The 16,339-nt window shown below is 39.0% G+C and overlaps 1 protein-coding gene across 3 annotated transcripts in view; it reads left to right on the top strand.

Annotated features, from left to right (window-relative positions):
- Positions 1-16,339, top strand: part of pxnb (paxillin b) — a 38,310-nt gene that overhangs the window by 9,343 nt on the left and 12,628 nt on the right. For 2 of the 3 annotated variants that reach the window (XM_083554413.1, XM_083554412.1), the window contains 8 exons: positions 11,867-12,075; positions 12,369-12,454; positions 12,538-12,680; positions 12,820-13,006; positions 13,152-13,278; positions 13,561-14,775; positions 15,227-15,490; positions 15,655-16,137. In XM_083554413.1, coding sequence (XP_083410539.1) covers positions 11,867-12,075; positions 12,369-12,454; positions 12,538-12,680; positions 12,820-13,006; positions 13,152-13,278; positions 13,561-14,775; positions 15,227-15,490; positions 15,655-16,137 — 2,714 coding nt within the window. Of the gene's footprint in view, positions 1-1,133; positions 1,306-11,866; positions 12,076-12,368; positions 12,455-12,537; positions 12,681-12,819; positions 13,007-13,151; positions 13,279-13,560; positions 14,776-15,226; positions 15,491-15,654; positions 16,138-16,339 lie in introns of those variants that run through there. The other variant, XM_083554414.1, reaches the window with a different exon arrangement.

The following is a 16,339-nucleotide window of genomic DNA, read 5'->3' as shown; positions in this document are numbered from 1 at the left end:
AGGGTGTGTGTCAAAGAGGGGAGAGCACGGAGTGGCCAGGAATGAAAGCATTAAAAATTGTCCTAAAAACACAGGTTTTTTTATTTTATTTGCTTACTAGCGTGCTATATTGTATTGCATTTTTAATATGTATATCTCTTTTCCATACATATTGCTGTAGTGTTCCTGCCTAAATGATTCATTCCTATTCAACATAAATGAATAGAGTTGTATGTAAGATGGAACATCTTTTTTCCTTACGTTGTATAACTGACATGAGCAAGCAATGTGGAAAACCCCCCCTTCAGGGAAAATGACTAAAACTCAAGGATTGAGAAAACACTTAATCACATTAGCTGTTTACGTTCATGTTCATTTTAAACATACTACTGCCTCCTCCTGTTCAGTCCTAGGCACAGCATTGTAAAGACTAGTTGGTCTAGAATATTTTTAATGTTCATATTAAGGAGCACTCTTAAATATAAAAATGTAATTTTTCTTCTGATTTATCAGACTTATTTAACTTCTCGTAAAAGTATGACTTTTAACATGATGTCCATATTTGAGATTTCCTTGCGCATTTCACTCATGAGTGGGTGTAATCTATATCTGTATTCAGTTACTCTGGAGACTTTGTTGAACCGTATAATTAATAAACACCCCTTCAGAGCAGTGAAGTAAAAGAGAGAGAGAGAGTTTTTGAGAGAAGGTATGAAGCCAGTAAATTTTTAAAAGCAGGTTTAAGCATGCTTACTGTTGTTTAGTTTCAGCATGTTGCACTGTCATTCATGCTGATCCTTAAACCTAAAATAGCCAAGCTATATGCTCCCATGTGGTTTTATGGCAAGGGTTAAACATAGCTAGCCTTGGAGCATATGTATGTTATCATTCTTACACCTCTACTGTCTAATGTCTATTTTTAAATCGTTTTAGGTTACAAAAGAAGTAACAAGTTTGCCTGTATTTAATTTTTTAGTTTTATAACCTGATTATGTTGAAATTGTCCGTTACTTTGTTTCAAATGTTACCTGAAGGGAAAAAGTGACCAAGCTGAAACAAAAAAGAAACAAGTGTACACATACAAACAAGTTTGGTCAAGAGTGGGTTAATGTCATTCATTTCCCCTCCCACTTCATTGTATTCTCTCTCTCTCTCTCTCTCTCTCTCTCTCTCTCTCTCTCTCTCTCTCTCTCTCTCTCTCTCTCTCACACACACACTCCACATTTTCTTGTATACTCCTTTAACACACTTTGACAGACTTGCTAGGATTAACAGATTTGGTTGAATAAATGGGAATACTTTCGAGACCTAATTGCGCCTAAAAATGTGAGTATAACATTTGTCTCTTTGTAGTTATCAAATATGTTTGTGTTGCAGTAAATATTTTCTTTAATTTGCATGTATTTCAAATACATGCAAATACACGTCACAACGAACAGTTCCCAGCCGTTTAATGCTTTACAGGAAAAAAAAGACAGCTCCTTCTTAATTGATATTTCCCTTGTATATACTTCTGTGTAGGAGAAATTAACTATCCCTACGTCGTATGTAACCTATTTTTAACTGTTATTTTGACCTCTCTAATAAAAGCTCAGGCTGTACTGCTGAGCTACTTGGGCACTTTATCTGTGCTGTTTTATGAATAGCACAGTTTCAAAGTGCAGCCCTTCCCTTAGCTTATTTGTACTTTCATGCAGTGACTTGTTCATAAACTTACTCATCAGTATTCTCTGCCACCACACCTCCAGATATGGTCCAGGATTTCATTTCTGCTCCTTTGGTATTTAAACTCATAAACTTTAAGTAACATTGGAGTAGGCTCAGATGTCTGAGGCCCAGGTTAGCATATAGCTGTCATATAAACCTTCACTTTAGCCACCCATGTTGTCAGTCTTTCAACAAGTCTGGATTTTCTTCTTCCCCAGTATGGTAGGTCAAAGCAAAAAGCTATATTTGACCACTAGTGGCAGGGTTGATAGTGAGGCACAAGTAAAAGAATTGAGAAACTGACTTTATTTCTGTATGTCTCTCATTTTCTCTCTTACCTTTTATCACCTTTTCTCATTATCTGTATTTCTCACTGCCTAATAGGCTGAAACATGCTAAACTTTCAGAATTACTAACTGGTTAAGTATCCCTTCCCTATCTGTTTTATACACCATGTCTAACACAACTCTTGCTTTGCTTTACTCTATTAAGACCAACCCTCTATAAACATACGTTATCAGCACCTTACGTTAATTTACTGACTGAACAGATATTCCACAGGGAAATACAGGTTATTTTCGTGTGTGTTTTTGATGGGCATTTCCATTTGAACAGGATTAGGCTATGAGAGATTTCCATTTGGCTTCATGGAGCTAACTTGCATATCTACGTAGATGATATACCAGGGAAAAAGTCAATATCCCTATTATATTTTAACAAAATTTCACTTGATATTTTGTTATATAACATAGAAAGTACACTATATGGACAAAAGCCTTTGCATACCTGACTATTACACCAACTGTAATGGCATTGCTTTCCAAATATGTAGACATTAATGTTGATTCGATCATCATTCATTCCACCACCTCGGTGGCAGAACAGGGAAGAGCCTTGAAGTATACTTACCTCTCATTCTGAGAGAAGTTGAGCAGTGCTGGAGGATCTTGGACATGGTGCAGTGCGAGATGTGATGAGGTCTCTGAGGTAAGATGGTGCTGGTCCATTTTTGGCCTTGTAGGCAAACATCAGTGTTTTGAATCTGATATGTGCAGCTACTGGAAGCCAGTGAAGGGAGCGCAGCAGTGGTGTGGTGTGGGTGAACTTGGGCAGATTGAACACAAGTTGTGCAGCTGCATTTTGAATCATTTGCAGTGGTCGAATAGCGTTCAGGGGAAGACCTGCCAGCAGAGAGTTGCAGTAGTCAAGTCTTGAAATTACAAGAGACTGAACAAGCACCTGGGCAGCCTGTGTGGACAGAAATGGTCGAATCCTTCGGATGTTGTAGAGAAGAAATCAACAGGAGCGAGCCACATTAGCGACATGTGGGAAGAAGGACAGTTCATTGTCCATAGTTACCCCAAGGTTATGAGCAGTGGCTAAAGGGGAGAGCAGAGAGTCATGAAGTGTTATTTGGAGATCTTGACCTGGAGGTGAATCACCTGGGATGACCAGCAGTTCTGTTTTGCTGGGGTTGAGTTTTAGTTGGTGAGCACTCATCCACGAAGATAGCAATTCTATCTGTCAAGCATTCCGAGATCCGAGCGGAAGCTGTGGTATCTGATGGAGGGAAAGAAAATATTAGTAGAGTGTCATCTGCATAGCAGTGGTAAGAATACTGATGTGAGGATATGACTTCACCAATGGAGTGGGTATAGAGCGAGAAAAGGCTTCTGATTAGGCTTTCCACAACATTCAGCCATTAGTGTTTTTTTTTTTTTTTCTTCAGGTCAGGTGTCAATCTTGGACTATAAGGCCTGGCTTACAATTTTTGTTCCAGTTCATCTCAAAGGTGTTTAATGGCAGTTGAGGTCAGTGCTCTTTGCAGGCCAGTATAGGTCTTCCTCACCAATATCATTCAATCATCCATTTATGGACCTTGCCTTGTACACAGGGGCCCAGTCATGCTGGAATAGTAATGGGCCTACCCCAAACTGTTAGAAGTACAGCATTCTCCAAAATGGCTTGGTATGCTGAAGCATTTAGAGTTTTCTTGACTACGTGTAAGGGACCTAAACACCTAAAAAGTAGCCCCATACCACCAAACTTTATAGTTGGCATTCACCATAACCCAGACTCGCCCATTAGACCGCCAAACAGAGAAGTGTGATTCGCAACTCATCTGAGCATGTTTCCACTGCTCCAGAGTCCCATGTCAGCATGCTTTAACCTCTTAGTCGTCAGCGCCGTGCCAGCATGACCGATACCCCATTGTTCTCAGGTGTTAATGTTTAGCAATAGATTAAATACAAAGGGACAAGAGTAATCATGACTAACTACATCATTCTAAAGTTCGAAGCCTCAAGCAGCGATTTTAGATCACTGTTTTTCAATCGAAAGCGCATAACGAATGTATTTGCTGAATTTGTGTAAGCAGTACACACAAACATGCATAAAAAAAACTACTTAACGCAATTATTGTAATAACGACTCACAAACATTCACTGCCGCAAATCCCGGTTTATTTGGAAAAATAAGGCTCCACTGAACAACATGCCGTAAAGCATTTTTGCTCCAACCAAACAATAGTGTTGTAATTTAGATGGTTATTTTGTTTCACAGAACTTCGGCTGGTATATTGTGTGTATGTGTTTCGGAATAACTTCCGCATAAAAAATAACATCTTGATGGTAAAAAAAAAACAAATATGGCTGGTAGAAGAGTGTTACAAAAAGAATGAGACCACACACTTAAAAAAGAAAAAACAGCAAAAGAGGCGGAATCTCGAGCTTGAGTTTACAATCCAAAGGCAGGTGTCCAGGTGACGTTTATTATGCACCACCTATCATTTCAAACCCTCTATTTCAGTAGCATTACGGAAACAAAACGATTGATGGAAAATGTAGCCAATAAGTGCAGGATTTTAATGATATATGGGAGGATTTTATTCACTACGTGGGTGAGTCTTAGTTTTATTTAATTTAATTGCCATGTAGTTTTGGATTTAGTTTTCCCTCAATAAAAACCTTCATTTAAATTATTATTACTAAATTAGTTTGATCTGAAGCATTAAAGTGTGACAAACATGCAAAAAAAGAAGAAAAAAAAAGAAATAAGGAAGGGGGCAAACACTTTTTCCACACCACTGTATCTCCCTTTACAGTTTTTTACGATGTTATATAGGTTTTTTTGCCCGTTTGTTTTGATAAGAGAAAGGCTTGAAACCTGTGTGTGTGTGTGTGTGTGTGTGTGTGTGTGTGTGTGTGTGTGTGTGTGTGTGTGTGTTTGTGTGTGTGTGTGTGTGTGTGTGTGTGTGTGTGTGTGTTGTTGGGATTGGAATGGCCGCACATCAATATGAATGGCCATGAATGTAAAACAGTAGCTTGTCTGACTACCTTTCCATCAATATGTAAGCCAACTTAATATCGATAGCCAAACGTGTATAACAATAGCCTTTAATGGTAAGCCATTCATTTCTATGCAGACTGTATGAATAGCGTATGAATGGCTACCCGAGTTTAACAGGTGGCTCTCAAACAGGGGGAGGGAGAAAAGGATCAGACATAGTTTTAGATAAATGTTTGTAGGAATCTCATTTGTCATGAAAATCCTCATAGAATTTGAAATATAAACTCATGAGACATGTGGCTTTCAACCCAGTACTTTTCTGGATTGCTCCAGGACTGATTTCATGTATTTATATATGAAATACAAATAATGTTCAATGCAGGAAATGTATATCCATGGCACTTCATCTGTCAACTTTGATGATTGACAGTAAAGCTCAAAGTGTGTTCTTTAAAAAAAAAATTAAATTGTGTTTGTAGCCCACTTTTATCAGGAACTGTTAACATTTAAAGTTAGGAGGGGCATTTTCAGATGTGAGTCCCAAAATCTGTGGCGAAGGCTAACAGGTTAATCTACTGTTTGGTTCTACTTGTTGGCATTGTACTTGATGTTATGTTTGCGTGTAGCTGCTTGGCCATGAAAACCCATTTCATGAAGTTCCTGCTGGATATGATTGTCAGTATAGATAAAATGGCATTGAAATTTGGAACTATTCAGCTATGGAATGAGCTGAGGATTGCTGACTTGGTGCCTCAGCATTCGTGACCTCGCTCTGAGACTTTACATAGTCTTCTGCTTGGCTGAGTGGTTGCTCTTCCTAATCGATTTGACTTTCCAGTAATATAATTTACAGGTGACCGTGGAATATCTAGCAGGGGTGAAATTCCACAAACTGACTTGCATAGGTGGCATCTAATCATAGTCAAATGCTTGAATTCACTGAGCTCTTCAGAGTTATTTGTTTCACAAATGTTTGTAAATGTGCACTGCATAGTTAATAATCACAAAAGAGTTTTTGAATCAGTTACTCTTATTTTTGAGAATGCACAATAGAATGGACCAGCAAGGCAAGAATAAGATCTTTTAATGGAGCAGAATTATGATATTTGGGCATGCTTTTCATCATCTTGGGCTGAATGCTGACAGCAGTTGTCTATATTTATTTGATTAACATTTTTCAGTAAGGCTAGAAAACAAAAAAAAAATACTTGTTAATAAAAAGCTGCATTCTTTTTCTCGCAGGCATCTGACATTTACATCTATGGCATTTGGTAGACACTCTTATGCAGAGAGACTTGGTTTATTAGTGATTCTCACGTCTCAAGATTTAAAAATTTCTTAACCAAACAAGCTTTGACAAATTGCAAATGAAAGTGTTTTATCATGCCTTAGTTAAAATGCTGCTCACACTTCCTAAAAAAATCTAATGCATACATGTCAAATAGCAAAACTAAATAGAAAATTTAAAACAACCCCCAAATCAAATATATAAAGGAAAATATACATATAAACATATAACATGTATACATATATATACATATAAACATATAAACAAGGTTAAATGTATGACTAGTAACTAAAATTCTTTATTTTCAACAACAAAATGTGGCCTCATATCGTTGCCAAGAATGCCACAGATGAACTTGTTGCCGCGAGTGGGACTGCAGTTTCTCCGGGCAGTGTAGTTTGTCCTATTAATAACTTTTTATGTGCAGATGGAGGTGACGGGAAATTCTCACAGAGGTGACGGCACCACTTTGTTGTGCTATTTGTGTGTATTAACATCATCTAGCAGTATTTAGACACGGTTTCTGTTTTGTCTGTTACCACCTTGTCACCTTTTATTTTTAGTCAAAGTCAGAAAAAAGAGCCATCACACCTCCGATTTGAATTGGGATGAGGCATCCTCATTAATATCTACACTTTGCCGCTGCTTAACATTTAACAATACAAATTGCTCAAGGTTATCGTGCCTGTAGAGTGAGGTCACAGTATACAGCTTTTGCGTACCTGCCATGTATTGGGATTCATTCAACATCTCATCCAACTTGAATAGTCACTTATTTATTGATTTTCTTCCCTCCATTGTTACGTTCCTAAATACAACTTTGCATTTGAGGTCCCAGGAGTGGAACTTTGTTCATATTACGGTTTGAACTCACGAACTTCCAATTGGAAGTCCAAAGTCTTAATCACCCAGCTACCACTTCCTTTTAAATCCTGCTATTAGATGCCACAAACTTGCATGCAGCTCAGAAAGTAATTTTTATTTATTTTTTTACTTTTATTTGGGAGGTAATGGGTGGTGAAATGCATGTCGAGTTGATGGGCTTTTGCTTACAGTAAAGACTGTCTGGTTGGAATGTGGTAATGACTCATACTGGAACACACAGAGAGAGAGAGAATGTTCTACTGTTTAAATTTAATTGGTTTAGCTCTGTTCTTCATGCATGAGGTTATTTAGAGCACTGGTCTTAAGACTAGTGGTCAGTTATTGACGATCTAAATTTATTTGTTGATGTATTTTTGCATATAAATCAGTTATATCCTATAAATGACTTGCTAATATTCATTTTGCATACTACTTTTGATATGAGTAATTTATAGTTCTGTATTTTAGAAAAATTACAGTTAGCATTGTTCACAGGGATGTACTCAAATATGTACTCAAGCAATCAATCCTAATTTCATGCATTATTGTGCACAATTTATGTGCAATAGTTAATAAAAACTTTAAGTTTGACAAGCTCATCCTTTGTGTACTTAAGCACTGGGGATTAAATTGACTTATACCAATTATTTATACAGTTCATGAATCTTGTATAATGTATATGCTCCGGTCAGTCAGCATCTCTCATGCTGTATGCATGCTTTTGAAGTGAACCTTAATGTCCTCCCCACTTATAGTCCCCCTGATGTGGAGCTGATATTCACGGTTTCTGCAACACCTTCTCAGTTAATGGCGTGCACATCCCACAGTTCTGCTTACTCTTGGGGTTTTATTCTTAATAATGTGAAACTGAAGCTATTATTTTAGATAATTTAATTGACTTGAACTGCTTAAACTGGAAAAATGTTGGGGTTTAATAAAGCCACTGACTGGTAGTATATATTGTAATTTTATTTAAATAATCTATTGTGCATTGAGTCATTGTCTTTTTGCATTCATCCCCCGATGGTGTATTGTTTTCTCAGGTAGCCCTACCCCCTGAAGGGAGCATAAAGGTAAAGCAAGTGTGCTTAAGTCCCACTTGGTGCTATTGATGATGTGATCTATTGACCAATATCACAAAAAACCCATCAATCTGAAGGCATTTCCTTAGGTAAAGAAGTGAGGGAAAACCCAGTAAAACAGAACAGCAGGAAAGTGAAGGGCAAAAAATACAAAAAGAGAGAAATTTAATGCATTGCATGTAATGTATGCATTGTGGAACTAGTGCAGGAGAGGTATAGTACAAGAGGGTATAATACTTTTTACATAAAATTATAAAGCTCCACAGTGAATGTGCAAGTATAAACTTTGCAAAGATACATGTATGACATGAAGCACAGCACCTCCCTTCACCAGCTTTCAGACACTAGAAGCCAGCGGCAAGAAAAGTCTGCTGCATTTCATATGACATAATGAAAAGTATTTCTGTTGTGATTGACATCTGTGTGTTTATGCTGTAATGGCAGATTGTATTTATATACACACACACACACACACACACACACACACACACACACACACACGGTCCCCGAGTTACGATGGTTCGACTTAGAATTTTGTGATCTTACGATGACGATAGCAATACGACAAAATTCTACTAATATTTAAAATTTTACACAACAGCCACAGGCAGCAGTGTATGATGTACGATACGTTGGACGTGCAGCTGGGATGAGCGTATCTCTCACTCTGTGAGATGCTCTACTCTCGATAGCGGTCGACGGATTATAGTTGTCTCAGTGTGTATTTTCTTTCGGTTTTAAACAGCAATTTTAGTGATAAAAGCATGTCTTCCAAGTGCCCAATTATGTATGCTGCTTGTAGTGAAAAAAAGAAGAGGAACCCATCAGTTTAGAGCAGAAAATAATAATTATAAATCAGCATGAAGCAGGAAAGACTGCCACAGTCTTTTTTTTTTTTTTTTTTACTTACGATGGGGTTGTAGTAACGTTTCTCCATCGTAAGTAGAGGAATACCTCTATAAAACACTTTTTCAGGAGTTTTGGATTTTGTTTTCCCTCAATAATAAAAACCTTTATTTAAAAACTGATTACTGAAAATTAATAAGTTTGATGATTTTAAACAAAGTGTGACAAACATGCAATAAAAAAGGGGCAAACACTTTTTCACACCACTGTGTATGTATATAAAAATGTGTGTGTATATATATACATATACAGTGGTGTGAAAAAGTGTTTACCCCCTTCCTGATTTATTTATTTATTTATTTTTATTTTTTTTATTTTTGCATGTTTGTCGCACTTGGTTTCAGATCATCAAATTAATAAAAATATTAGTAAAAGATAACACCAGTGCTGTGAGGATTGGGCAGCAGTCGAAGGCGGGGGCCTGCTTAGACTGCTGCCCCCGCGACCTGAATTACGGATAAGCGGGAGAAAATGATTGAATGAATGAACTGTGGTTTATTTAAATTTGTTTGATGATCTGAAACATTAAAGTGTGACAAACATACCGTCATTTCCGGACTATTAAGCGCACCTATATATAAGCCTCACCCACTGAATTTGACAAAGATTTTTATTTTGAACGTAAATAAGCCGCACCTGTCTATAAGCCGAAGTCTACACTAAAACTAATGAACTTTACACAGGTTTTAACGAAAGACAGTGTCTGTTACACGGTGTAACGGGTAAAATATGTTGTGGCTCCTTTAAGAGCAGAGCAGCATTTTGGGAATAGCCTGCCACCGCATTTTTACTGCATGTGTGCAAGACCGAGGAATATGTCCTTATTATTTTCTGATGCTCATTATTAAGTTTCTTTGACTAACCCGTAATGCTGTTGCCAAGAAAAATAAAAAAGCACGAGTTTTGGAAACCTGTCTGTGCTTATATGATTTCTGTTGCAACTGGAGTTAGCGAGCTCTCCCTTCACCAGACTCAACGCGTTACAACGACTTGTATCTAAACAGTAGCCTACCAAGAAAGTCATTGTTCACTGTCTTCCTCCTTCCTTTCACAACAATTTCTCTCGAGAGTTTTTCTTTTGGCATTTTAAACATCGTGCGTTTAAAAATCACCACCGGTGGAAGTTTTTCTCTGATGCCGTGCAGCTCAGAACACAGGTGAGGTGCGTTTCTTTTTTGTTTCCGTTCAGAGATTTCATTGGTCTAATGTTATGTCGCTCAGTTTTTTGGTTTGAAGTTTGTGAAACTGGGGAAAACCCAGGAAAAATCCATAAATTAGCCGCTTCGTTGTTTAAACCGTGGGGTTCAAAACGTGGGGAAAAAAGTAGCGGCTTATAGTCCGAAAAATACAGTAACCCTTCTACACCTACTAGTAAGATTTTTGCTATTTAGGGATATAATTTCTACCAAAAACAGTGATTGATCTGGTTTTAGATGCTGGATTGCTTTCATTTTAAACTATATATATATATATATATATATCTATCTCTATCAGGCGCTCTAAAAAGGTATCGATTTTATTTGATATATAAAGCGAGCCATTCGAGCAGTTGAATGCACTATACAATGTATGGGCCAACAATGTTAGTTCCTTGTCTTATTTCAAGAAAATATATCTGGCTGTTTAGACACTTAATTCAGCCATGTTTTCTGTTCCAAACAGACTGAGTATTTATGTTAAAGGAAATTGGAGAGTTTTTTTTTTTTTTTTTTTTTTTTTTTAATAAATGCTGACTAAACTTTGTTGGGTCCCTTTTTTAAATGAAACTTCTGCATAGAAGTGGAATCTGCTTTGGTCTACTGCTCTTGTAGCCCATCTGCCTTAAGATATAACAGACTGTTCATCCAGAGATGCTTTTCAGCTCACCAAACTTGGTTATCTGAGTTAAGGTTGCCTTTATATCAGCACAAACCTGTCAGACCATACTCTTTTTTTTTTTTTTTTACCTATTTCATTAAAAATTCTACATGAAGGTCCCAGGAGATCAGCAGTTGTAGAAATGCTCAAACCATCCTGAATGGCACCAACAAACATCACAATCATTGAACACCTCTTTTCCTTATTCAAATGGTTGATTTGAAGACCCGAAACTGTATGATTTATGCCTTGCACTGCTGCCAAAAATGGTTTGGATATTGACTGGTAATTTCTTTAACAAGTAGGTATACAGTGTGCCATATAAAGTGATTAGCTTCACTTAGCTTGGATTAACTTCATAAAATGTAATTCATAAAAAGATATTGTTCACCAAACAATGTTTTTGTAATTATCAATTAAATACGTTTAGAATGGAGAACATCTGATTTATGAGTGTAGTACTTTTTGTGATCACAGTCTGGACAATAATGCAAAATGAAGAGCTGTAACCTCAGCCAGCCATGTAACAGTTTTACCTTTTGGTGGAGTAACAAAACCTTTATTTTTCACATGTACATTACAGCACAGTGAAATTATTTTCTTCACCTATCCCAGTTTGTTCAGAACCTGAAGTCAGAGCACAGGGTCAGTCAGATGGTTAAGGGCTTTGCTTAATGGCCCAAGAGTGGCAGCTTGGCAATACTTGGGCTTGAATAAGTAACCCAGAGCCTTAACCACTGAGCTACCATCTCCCCAGACATCCAATGTTGATGCATGAATTAGCATGCTCTCCATTGCTGTAAATGTGCACTAAAATTCTATGGTTTCAGGTTAGAATTTTCACTTTAATTTGAATTTGGAAATGACAAATTCCAAAAATGTTTCTTTTATGCAGACGCGTTATTGGCAGACCTGGAGTCATCCACCGCTCACATCTCAAAGTGTCCAGTGTTTCTCTCAGATGAGACCCCTTACTCTTTTCCCAATAGTGAAGCTCTGTTCCAGAATGACCCCTCTCCTCCTCCTGTGCCCCCTCTTCCATCTTCAGAGGCTTTGAACGGGTCTCTCCAAAAACAGGCTGACTCTCATCACTCCTCACAACAGGTCTGGTGTACAAAAAGAAACCATAAATGAATTTTTCGCCCTTTGTTTTATTAAAACACCTATGAGGTAGTGATTGCAAAATAGTGCTGTGTACAGCTCTCCAGGGTAATCATATTTCTTGTTTCTCATAGTTTCTTTGGTGTCAGTAAACTTTTGAATATAAAGATTGTCCATTCAAAGACTTCCACAGAGATGTTTAATATCAATAAATAAATCTGGATTGGCATGTTTGACATTAACGTACAGTCTTGTGTACATGCTCAAAGTTTTCCCTTATTATTTTCTCTTTTCAGTCTCTTGGTTCAGCACAAAAAAGTACATTGTCTCTAGAAAGCAGCAGTCCCCCACTACCTCATACAGAAGAGGACCACGTATACAGGTCAGTTACATGGTCACAGAAACTCCTGTATTGTCAGTTTTTATACTGTGCTAAAGCTTTATTTTCTCCCATTGTTATTTTAGTTTCCCTAACAAGCAAAAGACACCATCAGACTCCTCAGCAGCAGCCATGAGCTCTGCACTTGGCAGCAACTTGTCAGAGCTGGACCGCCTGCTACTGGAACTCAATGCTGTTCAGCAGATCACACCATCCTACACCAGCACAGGTGCCTAGACCCATACATGTTCCACACCTGAGATTCCTATGGCATATTGTTATACTTATCGAATTCGATAAATGTTCTTGCCAATGCAAATATTCTAATTGAACGTAGATATCAACCTGTTGTAATTTTTGATCTGTAGAAGAAGCAGCTCCCCCACTTCCTCCCTCCAGTTCTGCACACTACATCCAGGAAAATGGAGCCTACTCAGGCATTAGCCCCGCTCCCAAGGACAAACCTCAGAGAAATGGAGCAAAAGGGCCGGAGGAAGGACGTCCCACTGTAGAGAGCCTACTGAATGAACTGGAGAGCTCTATTCCTGTCCCAACGTAAGATCCTCACAGTCAAATTCTTCTGCATTTTTATGAATGCTGACATATGGCTATATTTTATAATATAACTGCTGATTAATGTCAATGCTTACACAAGTTAACATTGACATTGATTAATGTCAATGTTAACTTGTGTAAGCAGGCCTACACCCACTGGACTTCAAACTGAGGGACACTCTGATCAACCCGGTCGAATGTCAGCCACTTCAGCCACACGAGAACTGGATGAGCTCATGGCCTGTTTATCTGATTTCAAGGTGCAGAGCAATGTAAGTTCATATTTGTGTGCATCTACAGAACTATGAGTTTCTTTTATGTAAAATTAAGTGACTTAACTTATATGTATGAATCTTCCTTGGATTGCAGTGCTCAAACAGACTTGCCAGGCAATCTGTCCATCTAGTTTAGTTACTCCTCACACCCACTTTTTTGATTTACTTTTATTTGTCAGCTATTCTGTTCATTCTGTCAAGTCATTTGTTTCACATTCTTCTTTTAATGCGTCTGTTTTCTTTCCTGCTCTTTTTCCTCCTTATTGTTATTCTCTTCAGCAAAGCTCCCTGGGCTCCCTAAACTCTGAGCCACTATTTGATCAGCCCAACAGCTTCTCTACCATTGCAGATATCCATACTCCTTCTACTTTGGTAGTTCCTACTACAGTTTCCCCAGTGACAAGTCTTTCTTCTAAACCAAATTGCTACTTTCCACTGCCCTCTTCTGCACTACCCTTAGAGTTACACATAGTGGAAGATTCCAGTGAAGCTGCTCTGCAGTCCAGTGCCCCCAAATCTGCCCCATCTGCCCAATACTCTACCACTTCAATTTCAGCCTTTTCCAGTTCTCCATTCTCCCATTCAAATCTACATACAGACCCGGATATTGATGATTCTCTCTCCATGCTGAGCACAGAGCTGAATTCGCTTGTGGGTTTGTCCCAAAGCATTATTACTACTACCACCACAAAAGTGACCACCGTCAGTCCTGGCAATCAACGGCACATCTCTGCTAATCCTGAGAGTCTGCTTCTCAGCAGCGAAACTAAATCAGCTTCTGTGCCTATTCCAAAATCGCAAAGCTCACTGAGAAAACTTGGAAATATGAAGACCTCACATAAAGACAATTCTTTAATAATTCAAGCTCCAGATGATGCCTTATTAGAACCTAAATCTGCTGTTACGTCTCCCATCTCTACACCTCTAACTGAGAGTGAATCACCCACTATGCAATCCTCATCCCCTTTTAAATCTGCTTCCCCTTATCTCACCACACCTCCTATCTGTTCTGTAGCAGTGCCCAAGACTACAAGACCACTTCCCCATATGAGGCCTGAGGCTTTAGCTCTGGAGCCTTCTATTGACGATGCTTTGGATAATCTACTCACCATGAACTTCAGCAAGCCAGAGGCCCAACATTTGGTTTCATCAGCTTGTAAGATGGATTTAGCAGAACACCCAGAAGTGTTTGAAGAGACACTTGTTGCAGTGGACCGTAGGGTGGTACAGCCAGACGTGCACACGGAGAGTGAGGCAGGAGATGTGGTTCATGAGGACCATTCTGACTGTAAGAGTGATCTTTTGGACTGGGCTGACATAGAGTTGAAGTTGTCATATGATGGAGCCGATGGCTCAATGACTCCTACGACTGAGGCTAGCTGGTTGGATGACTCCCTCACTCCTTCCTCCTGCCCTGGAACCCCAGATGCCCAGATTGACCTGCCTGCATTACATCCTGTCAGCACAATGGATAGGATTTCAGCATCTGGACATGTATGGAGGAAATTGCAGTGTTTTCATTACAGCCATTGAAAATGAGGTCATGGAGTGTTACTATTAATTAAAGGCTGGCTTAATTAAATAATTAAATTAATGGATTGACAAATTAATTCCCAAGGTCTGGAATGTTGGCATGTGAGTGAAGCATGAACAACATTAGCATGAGCATCATAGCTCTGTTTTGTAGTACACACCTGCTTTGCGTGTAGTGTTAGGACCATAGTCGTACTTTACCATCTACCTCTATACAGTTATTGGACTAAAGAACTACCAGCCTGAAGCTTTTGCTGTGTGTTTTTATGGTGATGACCGTTGCCTGTAGATCCTCTCTCAATCTCAACAGCATCTAATCTCACATGGGTGAATCTACTTCTGCTGACCTGACTGTTGCATGTTTTGTCATTTGTGTATGAATCATCTGACTGAGTCTCTACCCCTGGCTCAGCTCAAGTCTGTGATCAGACGTACAAAGGAGACACCCAATGTCCATCCCATGTACCGGGATGGCATTATTCGCAGAAAGGTCGGCCCAGTAATCTTTCACAAAAGCAACTCTCAGGATCGCCTCATAGAAGAGCTACAAGGCAAGCTGGGAATTGCTCGCAAAGAACGGCCCAAGAAACAACCAGATGATTGGCTGACAGAGGGTGTCATTGTCATGTCAAGCCCAAAACGCTTGCAAGAAGACCACAGCAGGAATGTGGATAAGGTAGATGTGTGAAACAATGGACAATTCAGGCTACATATATTTTCACACTTTTTGAATACTCTCAACTGACCTTTCTATTGACCTGAAACTGCTTTTTCCTTAGTCTTTCTTTACTTACCTTTTATATTTTTCCCCGTGTATTCTTTCTGTCTGTCTCTCTTTAGATTATTATTCCCCCTGAATCTCCTATTCCTCAGAGAAAGGTGATACCTGCATCCCAGTCCAACTCCCCAGCCCCTTGCTTACCACCTCCAGCCATGGAACCAAAGTCCAGGCCTATAGTTAAAGCTGTACCAGCTCCACCTCCCCCTCCTCCTACCCACACTACACTTATTCATGTCCCTTCTCAACGTCCTAGGGAATCTATACCTCCTTCCCAACTTCCTGTAGAATGTGAGTCTCCTCCAGTCCCAGTTAAGTCCCCTATTCCTGAGCCAATACTCCCAGCAAAGCCTGCACCAACACCACCTCCTCCTCAACTGCCAGCAAAGCCTGCACCAACACCACCTCCTCCTCAACTGCCAGCAAAGCCTGCACCAACACCACCTCCACCTCAGGCACGCCCTCCTGCCCCTGTTGACCCTCCCAAAGTGCTGGTGTCTGTGGGCTGTCAGACGGAAAATGATCCCTTCTTCCCTCCAACACAGGTGCCGGAATGGAGCTCCCATTACAAGGATGTGGGAAATAGGGGTGCTGAGGGTGCACCCCAAATTTGAGCATGGTTTAACTAATAATATAGCACCCAAAAAAATTTATCTACAGATAACCAGCTTATAAAAAAGGCTAAACAAAGTTTATTATTTAGTTTTCCTCATATACCATATTCATTATTTCCTCTTATACAAATGA

Source organism: Silurus aristotelis, assembly GCF_946808225.1.
Source record: "Silurus aristotelis genome assembly, chromosome: 11".
Taxonomy (NCBI): domain Eukaryota; kingdom Metazoa; phylum Chordata; class Actinopteri; order Siluriformes; family Siluridae; genus Silurus; species Silurus aristotelis.
This window is presented reverse-complemented; position numbering and strand designations above follow the sequence as displayed.